The sequence below is a fragment of the Corvus moneduloides genome, chromosome 2 (assembly GCF_009650955.1).
Source record: "Corvus moneduloides isolate bCorMon1 chromosome 2, bCorMon1.pri, whole genome shotgun sequence".
NCBI lineage: Eukaryota > Metazoa > Chordata > Aves > Passeriformes > Corvidae > Corvus > Corvus moneduloides.
This window is the reverse complement of record NC_045477.1, coordinates 110,506,698-110,525,331: the sequence shown is the minus strand read 5'-3', so window position 1 is coordinate 110,525,331 and position 18,634 is coordinate 110,506,698. Positions and strand designations below refer to the sequence as shown.

The window sequence follows — 18,634 nt, the reverse complement described above, 5'->3', positions numbered from 1 at the left end:
AATCACACCTATCTCTGAACTTAGCTGTTTTGGCTGGAAAAACAACACAAAAAATATTGTGCTGAATTAAGCATACACCTAACTTTTGGTGTGCAAACTGCCACAGTGAAATAAAAGGGAGTACAAATCAGGCTTTTAAAGAACATGCCTACCTTAATTATCTTGTGGAATTGGGACCTATTTTATATATTATCTCCTTACAGGAATAGTTAGTTGGCTCAATTAATCCATTTCAGCACACTAACTGGTATCTTCTCAGACCAGGTCACACTGGCCACACTATTTTACTTGGTACACAAAACAGGGGCTATCTGATTGGGCAGTTGAAAAAAAATAATATCTGGTTTTGGTAATTTTTAAATGACTAGGATGAGACTAATCTGTGAACTTTGAACTCTTTTTTTTTTTTTTTTTTCCCCTATTACATCAAGAAAAAATAAAAATCAAAGGGACTTTGACTTACTCTGGCAGCAAGAAGTCTTCAGGGCTATCATTAAATTACCTGCACTGCAGGTAAGCTTTCCCACCTCACCAAAACTACGAGGCTGGACGCAGGACAAAGCACCGCAACATTACAAATGTGCTGATGAAAGCAGTGTGACCAAAGTAATCGATACAACTAAGTTCTGGGACTTGTTCCTGAATTATTTAATAATTAAAACATTTACTAACTGGCAAGCAAAGCAGCTCACTCAAGAACCTGAAAAAACGGTCAGAGATTTTTACCAAATGCAGTATTTTAAAAGCAGCATTTCTGCGGATCACTGGTGCGCGTCCTTCCCCCGCCCTGCGGCGGGCACCGGGGCGCCGCGGGAGCGCCGGGCAGCCGTGCGGGGCCCGGGGCAGCTCCCGGGATGCCGCATTCCAGCCGCAGGTGCGCGGGGCCGCGGCGGTTCCGCCCGCACCTTTCCCCAGGGACCCGGCGCACGGGCCGGGAATCGGCAGCCGGTGCTGCCACCCCGCGGCCGGCGCCGCGCACTGCAGCGGGGCCCGCGGGGCCGGGGCCGCCCGCCCGGCCGGGCTGCTCGGTTGTTCATTCACATCGGTACTGCCGCTTTTATGCATTCATCTTAGCGCTGTTTCTTTTATTCATTCATATTTTTGCTGTTTCTTTTATTCATTCAGAGCGCCCAACGCGCTTTAGCAATTCTCAGTTTCTGAGCAGGTCTGGAGCATCTCAAAAACACCCAGCCAGACCACAAACAGCAAAGTTCACACGCTCTAGGGCTCGTCATCGTATCGTCATGAAATTTCGTCATGACTTCAGTCTTAGTTTTCATCACTGCCCTTTCACTTCACTCTCTAATGTGAGGAAAACAACAAAAAAGTCAGAACCTGAGGTAAGTTCTGTGTGCCACAAGGAGAGCATCTATCCTGGTTTCTGTCTGGAGACTGACCAGCTGCTGAACACTGTATTAAAAACACCTATTAAACGATTATCTAATAATAATAAAGGACAATATAAAAAGACAATATATTCGGTGCTGATGTGTTTCCTTACAAGAAGCAGCTAACACATAGACACTGCATCAAAGCAAGGAGCAGTACTGGTAAGTACTCTTAATGACAAGCCTCATCAGGACCCAGTAGTGACTCCCTAAAATCAGGCAGACTTCCTAAGAAATGCCCAAATGCCAAGCAACCTGCAGAGCACCGATGTGCACATTCCTCTGTAAGGCAGCAGCACATACCTCTTTCAGAACATCATGACACTGTCTAGGACAGCAGTCATCAACTTCTATCATGAAGCAAATAATATTACACAGTAACAGCTACAAAAATCCCACGGTTAAATGACTCTGCTTTCATAATGTCTGCATATTTCTGACAACACACAAATAAGATGTGACTTTTCTTTGAGACAAGAAGCAGTACTTACGTATTAATAAAAACCCCTTATTTGAAATACAGTAAGATAATTGCTCTGCCATACAGTTCTTCCAGTTTAAAAGCTAGGTATCTTAAGGATGAAGTAAGGTCTCCAAGATTTAGGAAGATCAGATTTATTAAATGATATAACTGATCAGACTGCACACTTTATTCAGTTTTACAAACCGAGACAATCCTCACCTTGTCACTGCTTTTCCTCAGAAACTTCACGACAAAGAGAGTGAGTGCAAGAGTATGCCCATGAGGTTCTCCTTTTTAAGAACGATAAACTTCCATCACTCAAAGGCTAGGCAGACCTCCTACTAAGCCCCAAAACAAAAGGCAGTTTTCAACTTGATTCCGTAGTGAATAAATATGATATTTAAGGGGTTCTCTGCAATTTTTAAGTTGCATTATTTGCTCCCATTCTTCTGTGTCTAAAATAGTTTAAAATTACTTGCTCTGAGCACAGACAGAACAAAGAACTTTTCATCACTTTGATGTGAGCCAAGCTCCCCAAGCAGAGCTCAATTTTATCTACTCAGACTAGCAGGGTGACATAAAACATTCACCTTATAAACAAGCCTGATTATAGATTCTGTTAAACATACAGCCAAGATCTTTTTCCTACAACCACTCTCCCTACACAGACACATATTCTATGCAACACAATAAATCTGATCAGTGGAGGAAGACACAAACAGTGAAAATGCAAGAAAGTTTTGGTCCACATATATGCTACTTATATATCGTCCAGAACCAGAAAATGCACCTTTTTGCAACAAGATGGGAAAAAAATGGGCATTTGGATGTATATCACAATGAAAATACTAAGTAAAAAGCCCAACTTAGCATCCCAGAACAGTAAACAGCTTCCATACTTGCTTGTTTTAGCAAGCTGGACTCAAGTATTTTGTACTCCTTTGTATCTTGCAAAGGATTTCTGATTTCTCGAAAGAAAACCACTTGACCATGCCTCCAGTACCATTAAAAAACTCTGTAAGATAACTTCAGCTTGCAATAACTTATGTACAACTCTGATCAAGTGCTATATATGAAAACCTAAGCAGATCAGAAGTCTTGAAAAAGACCTGCCTTTACCCTCAAGCTCAATTTAAGCTTTCCAAAGAAAACAAAGCTAGAGAAGGTGATAAAATTTTGACTGTACAGCAAGGTCAAACTGAACACACATCAAATCTAAGATTGTAATAGATACATACAGGTTTTCAGACTGACAATTGTGGACTATTAAAAAACGCTCAGCTGCATGATGCTATTATAGACCATAGAAGAAATTTTCATCTGGAACGTACTACAGTGCAAAAAGCAGCACAGGCTTTTGCAAACAGTAGGTGCTATCAAGCAGCACAGAGCTCTTAAGATCTGGGTAGCTAATTTAGGTGTCTGAAGGGAGCCAGTCTCTTCTGAAAATCTAACCTGTTGTGAATAAGAGCTCTGAATTTGAGCTTAACTCTACAAGACTAACAATCTTTGCCAAATAAACTAGCTTCAGAAATCCTTCCTGTCTTTCACCTAAATGAAGTACAAGTTTGCTGCCTATTTTAAACCCCTTCAACCTAACCAAGTATGCTTGACCTTTTCAGCCAGGCATACCACACAGTCGACTCTGACATCAAGGGAAAGTTGGATACCAAGGCCCTGCCACATAATAAACAGGATGATTTGTATGGTCAGCCTGCATGTGTGGAGCAGAGCTGACACCTCCTCAAAGCATGAGAGCTGCTGAGGACACATGGCAACATCAAATGCCTCCAAGAAACACCTTTGCTGACTCAGAAAAAGCAGAATTTCTGTCTTCAACCCCTTCTCAACAACTCAGAAATAGAAATGAAAAACACTGCATGTTACAAGGATTGCCTTGGGAGATTAAGATCCTTCATGGCTATCATCACCCTTCCTGAGAAACAAGAAGGCAGGACCTTTCTTGCACACGTTTTAAGTACAATCTGGAAGCTGATCAGCTGTTCCTAAGGGAGCTACCAAGATGCAGATACACAGGTAAAGAGTCCTGAGGCAACCTGCTACCAGGTGACTTTAAGTGGCCAAATCCTGGATCTTGGCCTTTACCTAAACACAAAATGCTGACGACCAGCTCTTCCCTTGAGCATTCCAATATTCTGAATAAAATAATTTCTGCAGGTCTGAACTTCCTGTAGGCACGGGCATAGCATAAACAGACTATTAAACTGACACAGCGCAACTCCCCAAGAAGTTCTCCTAGAGAAAAGGCAGTCTTGTCAAGAACTTTGTAGCCAGCAAAATTAACAACTTTCTCATGTCCTTGAGTAACAGTTTTAAAAATAACAAACTACGTGTGGGATACAAATCACAAAATTTCTGTTTATCAAATAGATCAGTCAAGTCTGTGGGTTAATCACTTCTGGGGAGGAAACAACACTAAAAGGAATACACACACAGAGCATAGCATTTTCAAGAAGAGACCCAATAGAACTGTTAACAAGTTTTCAACCTTTCAGTTTTTTTAGGTAAGAAGCCTAGGGAATAGAAAAGAAAGAGGCAATCACAGTAGGGCAGAAAAATCGCTAATTCTAATTATTAGACATCCTTTTAAAAGGAAAAACTACTCTAACAAGAGCAATTCCCCGTTGCTCATTTGAATTAAAACTGTTGACTCTGTTTATCACTAACATTAGTTTGGTTTCTTTTTTGACAGCACTTCTTGGTTTTGGGATGACTTAACTCCTTCATATGAAGCAGTTAAAACTGTTATTAAGATTTCATGTTTCTATTATCCACTAGGTCAGTTCTAGCAATCAAGTCTTAACTTACATCCTCGTAAAAACTTGTATTCTTTCATTATAATTATGACTGTTTTTTTCCTGGGAAGATGCCAGAGATGCCAGCATTTCTCTTTGGAAAAATGTTAATTCTGCATACACACCCCAGACCCCCTTTAGTAACTTAAGCAAATCTCAAAGACATGCAATAGTACTGTCATTTCTGAAAAGCAGGTTTTTGCAACCCTGAACAAGGATTGTAAGATTAAATTTATGTTAGTGATCACCTTCTGAAAAAACACTATTCTGCAGGAGTCATAAATATACTTAAGAGTCCACACTGCTTTCTACAGGCTGTGTAACACAAGCTATTGCTCAATGTAAAAAGACTGATTTGGGGAAGCATTTCTGCTGAGAAACATACATTAATACCTCTCATTTGGATCTGGCAATTCTTTAAATAAATTGAATTTAGAATACTTACCTAACCACGTTGCAATAAGAACAGAATCAATTCCCTCTATGGGCTCACATATTCTAGCAACTACTGGATGTATTTGCTGTGACAGGTAGTACTGAGTATCAATTTTAAGATTTTCTTGCTTTTTTAACTGTTCCGGAGCATATGCTCTCTGGTTGGCACTGAGATCTGATCCATCCTAAGACAGGATACACATACAAAACAAAGTGTGAAAAAAGTCTATACAAAGGATGATGTTTCAAATATTATGCATTATTTTAATGCAAAATTGTTACACACTCTTTTTGGTTGATTTATTATGCATCCAATACAAATCCAGCAGTAGTAAAAAAACTGCATTGCTGATGCTGGCATCAACTAGCAAGTTCAAGAATGCAAAACCAGCTTGTATTATTGCAGCCTACACGTGCAAATCAGTACAAGTAGACAGAGTAAACAGTCCCATCTGTCAATTCTGAAATGCACAATGAAAACACATTGTAACTATCAGCCCAGTTAAAAATACACAGAGGGCATGCATTTTGGATTCACTTTGTACTAAACCAGCATTATCATTTTGCACAACAAGCAAATTCTAAGTCATGGATATCAAAACTATATCTGTTTTGCTAGGAAATTTATATTCTTTAATTCTATAAAGAAACAAATAGGACGAATGGTCAGAGAATGGACCATCGCTCATTGGCATATGAATAAACAACAGAGGCAGCAGTGTTGATTTGAAAGAGGAAATTCTCAAATATTAAGAAATATCAAAAGAAATGTATGGTGACGTCCCAAGCCAAGAGAGAAACACCATTTAGAGGTTAAAATATACATTACATTCTTCTCCAACTTGAGAGAGGAAGGTAAGGAGAAAATAATTTAATTTGGGAAGACAATAACTAAATTGAAAACAATATACATGGAGGAATTAAGTATCAAATCTAAGATGCGAGTACTCTTTTGGAAAATGTAACTCATTTAAATCTGTAGAATCATATTCCCAGTCCTCAACTGCACTAGGAAATTTCATTTTTAATGTGTGCCAAAAATCTTAGAGCAAAACTTAAAGCAGTATTTTAGCAAGATTCCGTAATAGACATAAACACTTAGAGGGATGGGGCATGGTGGGGGGAAGTACCACAACAGTTCTGGGGTTTTGTTTTTTCTAAGTACAGTCTCTTTTTTTGTTTTGTTTTTTTTTTCCCCAGCAAAATAAAACTAATGCATTAATACACGACACCTTCATTTTTTCATTTAAGACAAGCTACTGGTTTCAATAGGGTCAGCAACCATGGACTGAAAACCCATCACTAAAAAAGACAGACTGGAAGCCATTGGTCCCTCCTACTCCTTTCAGACAACTTAGTATTCAGAACAAAATTAATTTAGGACTATTCAGCTCATCCAGCTGCTTTGCAAAAATAATTACAATGCAACTCCTTCAGCTCCCTTCTTTCAACAAGTATATTCTTCTCTTGTATTGTGCCACTGCTCAGCCGCACCCGTGGCCCAGCTCTCAAAAGTCTTGGCAGCTTCGGGATGCCAGGCTAAGAACTCTCAATTAAGTCAAATACAGTATCTTTCAGTTTTAAAATAATGAAGGAGCTGAAATAGTCACATTGTCAAGTTCATCAGCTTGGCCTAAGAGGTCCCTTGGTCCATCTAACTCAACCTACACTTTTTTTTTTAATTAGCAGAACCAAAGTGGAGTATATATTTGTGAAATAATGATAAGCATTTATAGGATAAACACCTGAAACCAGAAAGGGGCTCAAATTTCCCAGTCTATACATAAGAGGTAATGCCAGATCCAACGACACAGGTTGAAACTGGAAATAACAATGACACTATTTAACCAACAACAACAATCAGCTGTCCACCAATGACAGGTTCTTACCACCAGAATTTTCTTCTGCTTAAAAAGAAGACTAGGTATTTTCTTTGAAGTAAGTTCTAGCTCCAAACATGCAGGAATTCAGTGAAATTTTACCAGCCACTATATGGAAATAGTTGCTGAGCTGATCACAATGGCTCTATGAGACTAAATTTAGTACAGAAAACCAACTATTTTAAAATTTAAGACTACCTCACCAAAAAGAAATGCCAGAACATATTTTCCCAGGAGCTGAGCTGGTTTTCTTTGCCACATCTCAAAACAATACCTAGTATTTAGCTATAAAGAAAGACATTTTTACCTGACAAATGATATATGACACTGTGTCTCCTGCCTTCACCTTTCGGCCTCCATGAGAGTTTATCCACATGGCAACATGCACATGTGGCAAGGTTTTTTTGTCAGGATAATCCTGGGGATCTTTGGTCAATGCCTAAAATATCAAAGGGGAAAACAGAAACATACCTGTGAGAAAAATCTGTTACTTCAGTGATGGACAGCTCAGAACTTTAAAAGACAAGATTACATAGTAGCTATCTTTATCCTTCTACTATTCACAAGTACATCTGAAACACAAAGTAAGATGAAAAAACTGTAACAAATGTATTTGCCATATGTTAAGCCCTAGGTACCATTCCTCCGAACTTTTAAAGTATTATTAATAAAACAAAAGAATGTTTTGACAATTACCATCTGAAAAATGCATTAGAGTTCAAAACAGTTATGATCATAATGCAATTGTTTGAAAATTAAACTAAACTGAAGATGACAATATTACGCAAAATACAAAAACAGAGCCAGAGATTACCCTGTTACTCCTGGTCCTGCTAAGGTCATACAGTAAATCTGTATATCATGTAGCTAAGTGTACTTAACAAGCTCTTAAGCAAGAGGATACAACTGAATTTAAGTATTTCCATGTATCTCATACTACTGAGATTCCACAATGAGTTTTTCCTTTAAATAAAATAAAATGCTACATTTAAATATTTACTGTCATCCCAATTCTTAGAAACAACTTCTACACTTGACTTAATGGTTAAATACATTTTTTTCTGAAGTATTAAAACAGAGGAACTTTAGGAATTTAAAGTGAACATTTTGCTATATTTATCTTTTACTGGGACACTAAGTGCTCTTAGAGTATCTGCATCAGAACATTCTTTTTTTAAGTCAACCATAAAATTCAGTGGTTTCTCTACATTCATATGACAACCTGAACACATTTCTTAACTGATTAACACAGTCTTACAGAGCAGACAGATGTCCAGATGGTGAAAGAAAGAGACTTTGGATGGACATTTGATGAATCTCTTCTATTAGAAGCATAAGAGGGGCATGTAATACCCAATTCATTGGTGAAACACCCCCCTACATAACAATATTTTTGTCAGCAGTCAATATACTCGGAACAGTAAAGTTTTTCTGAGACAGAAAAGAGCTGCAAGATCATTTACCTTGTTTATTTCAAACTGATTAGCTGGGATCTGACCACTGACCACATTTTCTCCAATTTCTATAAGTCGCCTTTGAATATTTTCCACTATTATATCTCGGGGCTGATCAGAAAGAATCTGACCAATTACATAGCTGCAAAAACAGTACAAAAAATAAGAAAAGCTTGACACATGCGAAGCAAAACCATCACAATAGACACAAATCTGCTCTTGCCCCAGGTTTTCTCTAGACATTAAAGAGCCTGAGGATGAAGTCTGATGAAAAATTTATAGAAAATTGCCAGTATATTTTATGTTGGGTTTTATTTATTTGCTTATTTTACTAAAAGCCAATTATTGCTAATAGTTCTAATGATAAATAGTGATTTGGAATGGTTGAGTGCAACTTTCTATTTTCTGCTGCCATATCATTTTTCCATTTATTATTCCATAGCAGGTATCTTAAGATGGGGGAGAAGAGAACATACCAAGTAAGCGAAGTCTTGCCTATTGCTGCAAAATGTGGTTGGAAGATGTGCCAGCTGCAGAAGAGTTAGTCACTAAAGAACACTCTCCAACATTTGTATAGCTTTAATTACTAATACATTCCTAACTTGGAAAAATTTGCTTCTATTATGATGCATCTTTTCTTAGAAAATGCAAGTCTTAAGAACAGTAAGCAAGTGTGTGGTGTATTTTCACAGATGCGACAAGTATTCATTTTTGGATACATTTGGACCATGAGCTGTTTAAGTTTTCAAGAGGCAGTACACAATATGAGTCAGCACCCAGATGACCACCTCTCCACTCTCTCTAATTTTCTTTCTATGGTGCTAAATGTATTACTTCTACTGAATTAAAGCATTAAAATGCCCTGTGCAATGACAATTAATAAACAGTCAATCCAGTATCCATCATAGTATCAAAGGAGGATGGCATAGTATCATTGCAAAAGGAAAGAGAAGCAGTCTTGGGGAAAGGGATCACATCCTCAGGCTGCATCCAGTGCACTTCCAGATTTTTTTAGAGGGTGCTGAAAGTGCTGATCACCAGCTACCTGACTCATCTTGGGAAAAAAAAAATCTGACCAAGAACTTATGACTCCAAATGCTGACAGCATCTACCATCTTCACAAGATTTCAGCTCTGGTTTATTAAATGGCATTTACAACACTGTGACAACTCAAAAGCACAGCTTCCACAGCAGATGCAAAACCAGATAGTGAAATTAGGAGACATTTGGACTTGCCCAGGTATATCCTGTTACCAATGCCAGAAGGTAACATTTACCATCTCCTACAAAAAATCAACTAAGTCCTAACACTGATGTTAGTTACCAATCTGTGCTCTTCAGAAAACAACCACACGGTATCAAACATTTATGAATCATGTACTGTTTAAAACAGAGCAAAGTAGACAATGCCACACAGAAACTTACTTTCCAGTCTGTTTTGCAAGATCACACCAGTCTCTCCGGACTATATCCAATCCTTTCAGTTCTTGTTTAGTTACGTATTTCCCATCTCCTGTTGGTTCCACAGTCAGAGCAGCATATTTCTTCTTCTTTAACAACAGCAAGGACTTAAAAATTCCATCAATATCGATTTCCAACAATTTGTACAGCTTGTTCACTTCACTTTTGATCTGCAAATGCACCAACATTAAAAACAAATGCAACAATTTAACTATGGACAAATTTAACTTCCATCTCTAAATGCATTGTTCTTAAGTTTTAAAACAAGTTACACTATACACTGTGTATTTGCATACACATTTTAAAGACTGATCAGATATCATTAATTAATTACACACTAGTAACTATGAGCTACTACTAAAATTAAAGTTCACCCATCGGCTTTTTCAGTATCTACACGTTGGTATATCTAACTCCTTAACAAAATTATGCAAAGTAAAGAAACATGGGATTGGAGGACCTTGGAGATAACTGACTCCAGCTCATTTTACCAGGACAGCTACTCCATCTAACCTCTCACATAAATTAAGCAAACAAGGGATTCCACAGCAGGGACTAACTTACTAGGGAAAGATAAGAGATGGTCACTTAGAAAATACAAAAAGCCTTAAAGAAAAGCTATCCTGCAAAGGCATCTTTCTTTCTTCCCACTCTCACCCTAAACCAGGGAGGGGAGAAGAACTATGACTGCAGACCAGAGCTCTGTGCGTGCACGTTCACAAAAAACATGCATAAGCAAGCGTTTCTTTTACCATTCCCCACAATATACCTACCTTTTCCATAGCCTGATTTCCTTGAGAGGAAAAGGTGCTGTTTTTCTACACACAGGCTATGTTTTATCCATATACAAGAGCTTCAAATAGCACTTGATATGTTGTCTTAATATAGTGTGTACCAAGTATCTCTTACCTCCATTGTAAAGGGACAGAAGCGCAACAGCTCAAAAAGCATGAACCTTAAACAACAAACTTTGGTTCCAGTACATACTCACCCACCTACTGGCTTGGCTAAAAGTTTCCCACTTGCTTCTTTCTTTTTTCTCTCTTCATATGTTTTTACTTTACTGTCTTAGGTTACAATGTAAGATGTAACCAAAAGTATATATTTTATCACCATCTGTTAAAACCAGGTGGGGCAGTGTTCTTTACCTCTTTCATGACACATCCCTGATAACTCCCTCTGGGATGTATCTGCTGTTAAGGGGCCATCCAGCCTCACTGCATGACTCATAAAATTACATCATCCCGTTGTGAGATGCCCCGCCCAGGGGGAGGAACCAAGCATTCCTGCCTGGGTATAATCTGAGGTTTGGAACACCACAGCCAGCCCTTACCTACTGGGTTCCCAGAGGACAAGAGATACATAACCACCACTGGATGTGCAGAGGAGGGTCAGACCCTTCTACAGGATCACCACTTCACCAGAACCACTTCAAAGAGGATGCAGCCACCACTTAATGGGACTGCTACCACCACCCTGCCCGGCAGGGTGTCAGGTCGTATCCTGACTCTGTCAGGTTAAGCCAGTGTTGCTGTACTATTGCCTTGTTACATATAGTAGTAAAGAACTGCTATTCCTATTTCTCATATAATTCGCCCCTTAATTTCAAAACTATAATAATTCAGAGGGAAAGGGGGTTACATTTTCCATGCCAAGGAAGGCTCCAGCCTTCCTTAGCAGACACCTGTCTTTCAAACCAAGACATGTACATTCTTTGACAGTATCTGCATATGCCAGGTGTCCTGTTCTGTCTTCATGTTCTACTCTTTACTTTCTTTCCCCTACAACTTAGTTTCCCAGTTGATTTTCAGTATATGCCAGGTGTCCTGTTCTGTCTTCATGTTCTACTCTTTACTTTCTTTCCCCTACAACTTAGTTTCCCAGTTGATTTTCAGTATATGCCAGGTGTCCTGTTCTGTCTTCATGTTCTACTCTTTACTTTCTTTCCCCTACAACTTAGTTTCCCAGTTGATTTTCAGTATTTCCATATTCACTCTTACCACCAACTATGAACTATCCTTTTCTCGTGTCTCACTGAAGTTTGATATGGATTCAAGTTCTTTTGCCATCTAACAGATGCCCTCACCAAGAACAGTACATTTAGCATAAAATCTCACCGCTTTTCTATCCACCTTTGAACCCAAATTACCATTTTAACCAAAACCCTCCTCACACATTTTCCATTTCTGTGTATACATATATGTGCGTACTTAATTTTTCTCACTTGGATCTGTGTTTTTTCTATTGTAGGAATTACCATTACTTTGATACCTCCTGTATATCTCTAAGTTTTGAAGGACATCATGAGGCAAAACCATTTTGCTAAGAGGTTCATACTTTCTTTCTTAAAACAGTCAAACAATTCCTCTGAATGTTTTTCTGCAATTTTTAAAGTATTTTCAATTTTTCTTTTTTATATCATACTAAACAAGTGCTCAAAAACCAGCAACAGTTCAGTACAGAATGTACTGGCAAATCTGATTCACAAGGATGCACAGAAAATGAGAAATAAATTCTGCTGACTAATGACAAAAAAGGGCATGGATATAAATAATGGAAGGTTAAGGGTGGGAGAGAACACACATGTTAGATGGGGGAATTCAGAAAGGATGTGAGAGAATTTCCTCCAATAAAAACCAAAATTAATCTCTGGGAAGAATGCTTCACTGCTGAAGACAACCCATAAATTCACACATTACATCAGAACAGGGTACACTCACTAACTGCTCTCACTGTAATTGTTTGCATTAAACCTGTGTGCCTTCCATACAGTCTACATTAAAACAATAGTACAGTGAGAGCAATAGAAATAATCCTCACCTCTGAACATGAGACTTTGGGAACGAAATTATTATGCAGTGGAGCAGAGACATTTCTTAAGTGTTCCTCATCAAAACAGACAATTCTTTATCCTGATTTTTTTTTTAAATAGGAATTACTCAAAACAAGGAAAATGTAAATGATCAAAGTGTTTACAAAAAAAGCAACTCTCACCTTCTTGGGGAATAAACAAACAAACAAACAAGAAATATGTGAAATGAGACAAATATTAATCACTTTTTTCTGCCACAGAAAGACTATTGAAAGCCACAACTCCTGCAATTTTGATGCTAGGTTTGATTGTGCTGGTTTACAGGTATAAGTTTACTCACTTTTACAGTTTTTGTATTTTGTACTTGATTTTAATCAAAACATATCTTTCCGTCCTTTTTTTTAATTAAAAAAAACCCTCAACTGATACATAACACAGAACTACAATGGATTAAAAAAGCTTAAGATTTTACTCAGCAGCTGACAAGTTCAAACACTTACCAATTCTCTCAGAAAACCTGACTCTAATTCAGAAGTATTTAACTTATTATGCTTATCCTGTCAGATTTCATAAAAGTTATTATTATTTAACTATCCTCTGTAATGTTTAGCCACCAAATGGGAGCACAGGGACAAAAACCAAACCAGAATGGAACCACATACACTCGACTGGAGTAAGATTAAGCTTTCTTATACACTACTGTATATACACTTGAAATTCTATATAATCTTGCATGTGGCAAACAAACAAGAAAGACTGCTTTCTACCATGGCAGCAGCCCTCCTGCTACTCAGTTATGACATCAAGATACTATCCCATTTTCTGCTCCTGAGCCCATCTACTTCTAAATGTACCCACTAGCATGAAGGTAGAAGTATTCTAAAAAACCCCAGAATCACTCCCTGCCTTAAAATTAAATTACTTTTGTTTAATACTATACTGAATAAAACATCTACGCTTTCTTTGGTATTTTAGACTTTCCATGGCTCTCATTTTCATCACAGTTTCTTTCCTCTCTCAAAAACAGCTTCATTTACATCTTTTCTTTAGAAAGTTCTTACACATTTCTCACTTCTCTTCCACAATTTCAGAGAGCCACGAAACTTCCACATCATCTATTGCCAGCTCCTAATCAATCAAATCTCTTCTGTATCTGGTATACCATGGAAATTAGTATTTGAACTTGCCACTGGAAATCTGGTAACATCTTTGTTTAAGTTACAAATTACATAACTAAACAAAACTAAACTGAGAGACATCCCTCGTGAAAAAAAAAGTCAGAACTGTTCATGTTGTAATTGAAATTAATGTGGAGGAGAAATTGTACCTTACATTTTGGTTCACCAAATATTGATAATCTCCTGCTATTTTAGGATTAGTAAATAAAACTTGTTATGCAATGAAATCACTTTTAAAAATGCACAGAATAGCCACACCTGAAAAAGAGCACTCTGAGATTTTACTACTTCATAGATTCCATACATTGTGAAGTTTTTTCTCACGGAATATTCTCTGCTTATGCCACGGAATCCTCTCTTAATACCATCTTCTCTACTCAGAGTAAAAACACCTATGTAGGAAAGCTTTAAAAAGAAAAAGTTCCTCACCTTATTCCCCAGCTTGAAGACCTCATCCAAATTGGTGCTATTAGTGTTTATCATAATGGAATCTGTGTCTCCATAAATCACTTCTAGGTTCATCTAAATGAAAAGAATTGCTTTGAAAAACAAAAGAGAACCACTCCATCTTCGACAAGTCCCACATAACTTTCAAGGTTCAAAAATATCATAAATATACTGTCCCTTAAACACTAAAAAGCATACTAGCAAGAAAACGTAAAATAGATTTTTACTGATAGGTCTGTACATTTCATTAGAACATTTGAATTTAAAGAGAATAAAGAAACTTAAGCCACTGATATGTTTAAAAGAGCACTGTCCAGTTATGTACATAATATAATTAGGTAAAATCTTACTAAATGAATACTAGAAAAAGAAGTCAGTGAACAAGTCTGATCTTGAGAAACAGCAGGAACTCTGATCAGAAATAACTTTGGACTGCTAAGACACAAGAAGATCACTTCCACTCAAAGACTGCTGACAAATTCAGGCAAGGCATTTAGCCAAAGTGTTTGAAAGGTAATGCCACAGTCAGATATCACATCCCATTTGCAGCCAGCACAATAGTACTGGGGAAAAAAAAGAAAAAAAGAACTTAGATTCTCTATTTCAAACAAATCCAGTGAAAGCATTGGCTAGTGGATGACAGCAACTGAGAATACCACAGCACTGTCCAGATCAGGCTGCTCTTCTTAAACTTTTCCAGATTGTGCAGATGGCTTCATATTTCCACCTTCTCACTCCCATCTTTTAACTTCTGCTAATCCAACCACCTGTGCTCATCCTCCCCAGGCAGCAGACCTTTCAAGGAATGCTCCTTTTGGATAAGGATCCAGCTACTATGACCCTCAAGTTTTATATTCCCAGGTTGAACTACTGAACAATTACACCCAGATATGAACACAAACATTTACTGAACCTTTTCTCTTTGACACTCTGCCCCTCATATCACTTCTGATTCTCATTCTTGTAACAATTTGAATGCCTTACTTGGAGAAGACTGTATTCAAACACCAGCCATACTTCCATAATACTCTGGGATAATGGAGCAACTTTTAGACAAACTGAGGAACATAAAAAAGCCTGAGGCGCATATGAAAGGCATAGCAAGAAAAAAGGTGAAAAGAAAAACTGCCAACACCAGTAAATGTCACAACACAAAAAAAACTGGCGGATGCATCTAGTTGCATGATATTAATTAGAAAAAAAAAAAAAAAGAAAACCTGACATTTACAGTGGTGGAAAATCAATGCAGCTGTAAAAACTGCAACATGGCAATGTCCATGTTAAACTCCACAGAGTCAAAAAACCCCCCCGTGACAGAGCTTAAAGGATGCCAAAAAATAAACCATAACTAGCTGCTAGAACACATGGTGTAACAGGTCTGTGAGTAAACTCTAATTAGCACTGTTGCTAATTTGCTTGAAACAGTCCCACATAGGCTTCAAGCAGGGTCCAGATCATATCTGTGGTAGGAAAAGAAAAAAGCTATAATCCATCAGGAAGGATTACATTTGTAAACCAGGCATCCTAAGAAGTGATTTCAGGTCTGTTTGGGTTACAGTTCTCCTAGAATAAAAAAATTTCACCAGGTGTGCTCTTTAACTGTTGTTGTTTAATGAAAATGCTCAGCATTACCTTCTGCACCATCTCCTTGGTATGCATCAAAATCTGAAATTAAAAAAAATAATCAAAGATTAGCGTATGATATAATTACAGGCTAACACATGCAAACATATCCATTAGGTTGCTAACTCCAAATGCTCTCACCTTTCAAAACAAAGCAAACCACCTCTCTCCTGGCAACACACAGTCACCTCAATACTCCTATTACATGAGTAAATTCTCGTTTGACCTTGTATTAATGCTATTATTAACTCCCCTAAAACAAGATTAAAACAAATCTCAAAATTGCATGTGCATGCACACATTCTACCTTAGGAAAAAAAGAACACTGAATCAGATGGCTTAAACACAACCTAATCAGCAAATGCCAGAATTAAGTCTCTTTCAGTAATTTAGGTCAGTTGTCGCCTTCATATCCATCATCTTATCTCTTGATGTCATTGAATTTTTTTCCCAAAAGCATCCTGTCTTTTTCAGTCCAGCCTGGATGGAGCTCACTGAACAAGACTTCGTCAAAAGGTTGATTACCCTTGTGATCTCAAAATACATCATCAAAAAGCAAACTCCTTACAGAAACCAGAACTGGGACAAGGAGCTGGGATAGAGACAGGATACAGATGTTGAATCAATGGGCAAATCTGTGTGTAACCATGCTTGTTCCTCAGCCAGGAGTGCATCCCAAGCTCCACAAATGCTCTGAATAGCACCTCTCTGAACCTGAGAAACAGCTGTAGAGACCTCATGTGACTAGGCTCCTGCTTCCTTCTCTAATAGTGCTCAGCACAGTGGAAGGTGGGGAGAGCACATCATCTGAAGCCACAGGTACAGCTGTAGCACAGAAAAGGGACAATCAAATGAGCTTAACAAAAAAGATGTGTAGTTCCAGCAGCAGGAAGAGGTTGGTGAATTCCGCACAGCTGCATGAGAACCAACATCTGGTCCACTCCTTCAGCCACTTGGCCACAGTTCCACTGTATTCCCCATTTCCTTCTTATCAACATCCTGGTGCTCTGGCACATAGCTCCAGATTCCACTTCCCTGGTTTCAGTCCTTTCCAATGCCACTCAGCATAAACCTCAGTTTTTCTTGAGCTAATCCTACTAGTCATATATATTTATACTTTAAATTTTCTTGAGGATTAATCTGAACCACATGTTACAGCAATGATAGATCAGAGTCTTGTCAGGAACCCAAACAATCTGGAACTCTAAAGACAGACAGGCAATACACTATTTCAACAGCTTGTATCATATTTAGCAACCTCGTCTCAGTTTTACTATTTTCACGTTAAATTGCAATACTCTTTGGCCACATTGGCCAAAAGGTAGAATTAAGACTCATAGTCAAGAAGCCTGTGACAAGGAGCTGAGCAGTAGAAATCAGCAGGGATGAGGAAAGAAAAGGGACTAACAAGCAAGAGCTGTCTGTGCTCAGTGGAAATAAGATCATGTTCATGAAAATCTCATTATTTTCATAAAGCCAAGGAGTCTATGCAGAAGCCAAGAGTCTTGACTATCGTGATGCTGACTATGGCTATCGCAGCAAGGAATTCTGAAACAGGTGAATCTCCACTTCTACACAACAAACAGGATGACAACTGTCATTCCTTTAACACTAATGGCACGTTTCTTCAGTATTTCAGAACCTTTATATAACCACAGTGAAAGTCTGATGCTTTTTCAGTTTGTTTTCAGTTATGCACTGAAAGCTGTATTCCCCTTAAGGACAGGTTCAGTTCCAGATTATGATGTAACTTTGACACAGCTGACTCACAACAAATGTTCTTATTATGGTTATTCCCCAAGCACATATGGATATCTATGGATTTACACACTCTGGGTCAAGTTCAAAACATCCAGTTGATTTAAAGACCATCCACTGATGCTTCCAACTAGGCACTCAGACAATGTGATGCTGAAGTCCAAAACTGCAGAAAGCTCAGCTGTCCTTAGTCTTCTTTATAAAACAGAAAAATGGTGAGCCTTCACTGCAGATTCCTGCTAGGCTGTACCTACCTGGAATCAGACGCACACAATTCCATTTTAATTGGAAGCTTTAAAAAAAGGTATTCCACTCCTATTCATCTCCTAGTGAGTGATTCAGACATTCAACCCCACCACCTTTTAATGGAGCTTTGAAATTATTCTAAAGACACATCACTGGTACATGATATCAAATTTCATATAAAGTAGTCAAAATTCCACCATATTCGCCACCCCACAACCCTTCCTCTCACTTATACGCTAACTCCTAGAGAGAAAGGTTTTACCTCTCCCTTAGTACTCTAAACACAAGCAGGAGTCCCTGAAACAAAATTGGAAAATTGGACCAAAAAGAAGAGTTTACACTGAAAAGAAAGGAAGGTCTATCATTTTTCCCTTGATAATCTCTGGCATTTTCTACTTCACTCTCTGAAATAATTCTATTAATAATGAGAAAGATAACTTTTTTTTAAAAAAAAGGAATTCCCCCTACTAAAAAAATTATCTGGCTGTGCAAAAACCATTTGTCAATTGTCCCTGAGGACAGCAGTGGGTGTAGGTAATCACAACAAGAGGGTCACAGACAAGTTGGCTTCATCAAGTGACTGGCATATGCTAGTGCCACCCATTCTGACAGGAGATCACTTGTAAGTGCCAACAGCTACAAAACAGAAGGTTATAAAGTATTGCTAAATTCA

General features: G+C 38.1%; 1 protein-coding gene across 5 annotated transcripts in view; it reads right to left on the bottom strand.

Moving 5' to 3' along the window:
• POLA1 (DNA polymerase alpha 1, catalytic subunit) overlaps positions 1-18,634 on the bottom strand; it is a 188,091-nt gene that overhangs the window by 105,306 nt on the left and 64,151 nt on the right. For all 5 annotated transcript variants that reach the window (XM_032100856.1, XM_032100857.1, XM_032100859.1 and 2 more), the window contains 6 exons: positions 15,967-15,999; positions 14,317-14,409; positions 9,862-10,067; positions 8,446-8,578; positions 7,290-7,421; positions 5,113-5,287 (listed from right to left, as the gene is read on the bottom strand). In XM_032100856.1, coding sequence (XP_031956747.1) covers positions 5,113-5,287; positions 7,290-7,421; positions 8,446-8,578; positions 9,862-10,067; positions 14,317-14,409; positions 15,967-15,999 — 772 coding nt within the window. The remainder of the gene's footprint in view (positions 1-5,112; positions 5,288-7,289; positions 7,422-8,445; positions 8,579-9,861; positions 10,068-14,316; positions 14,410-15,966; positions 16,000-18,634) is intronic.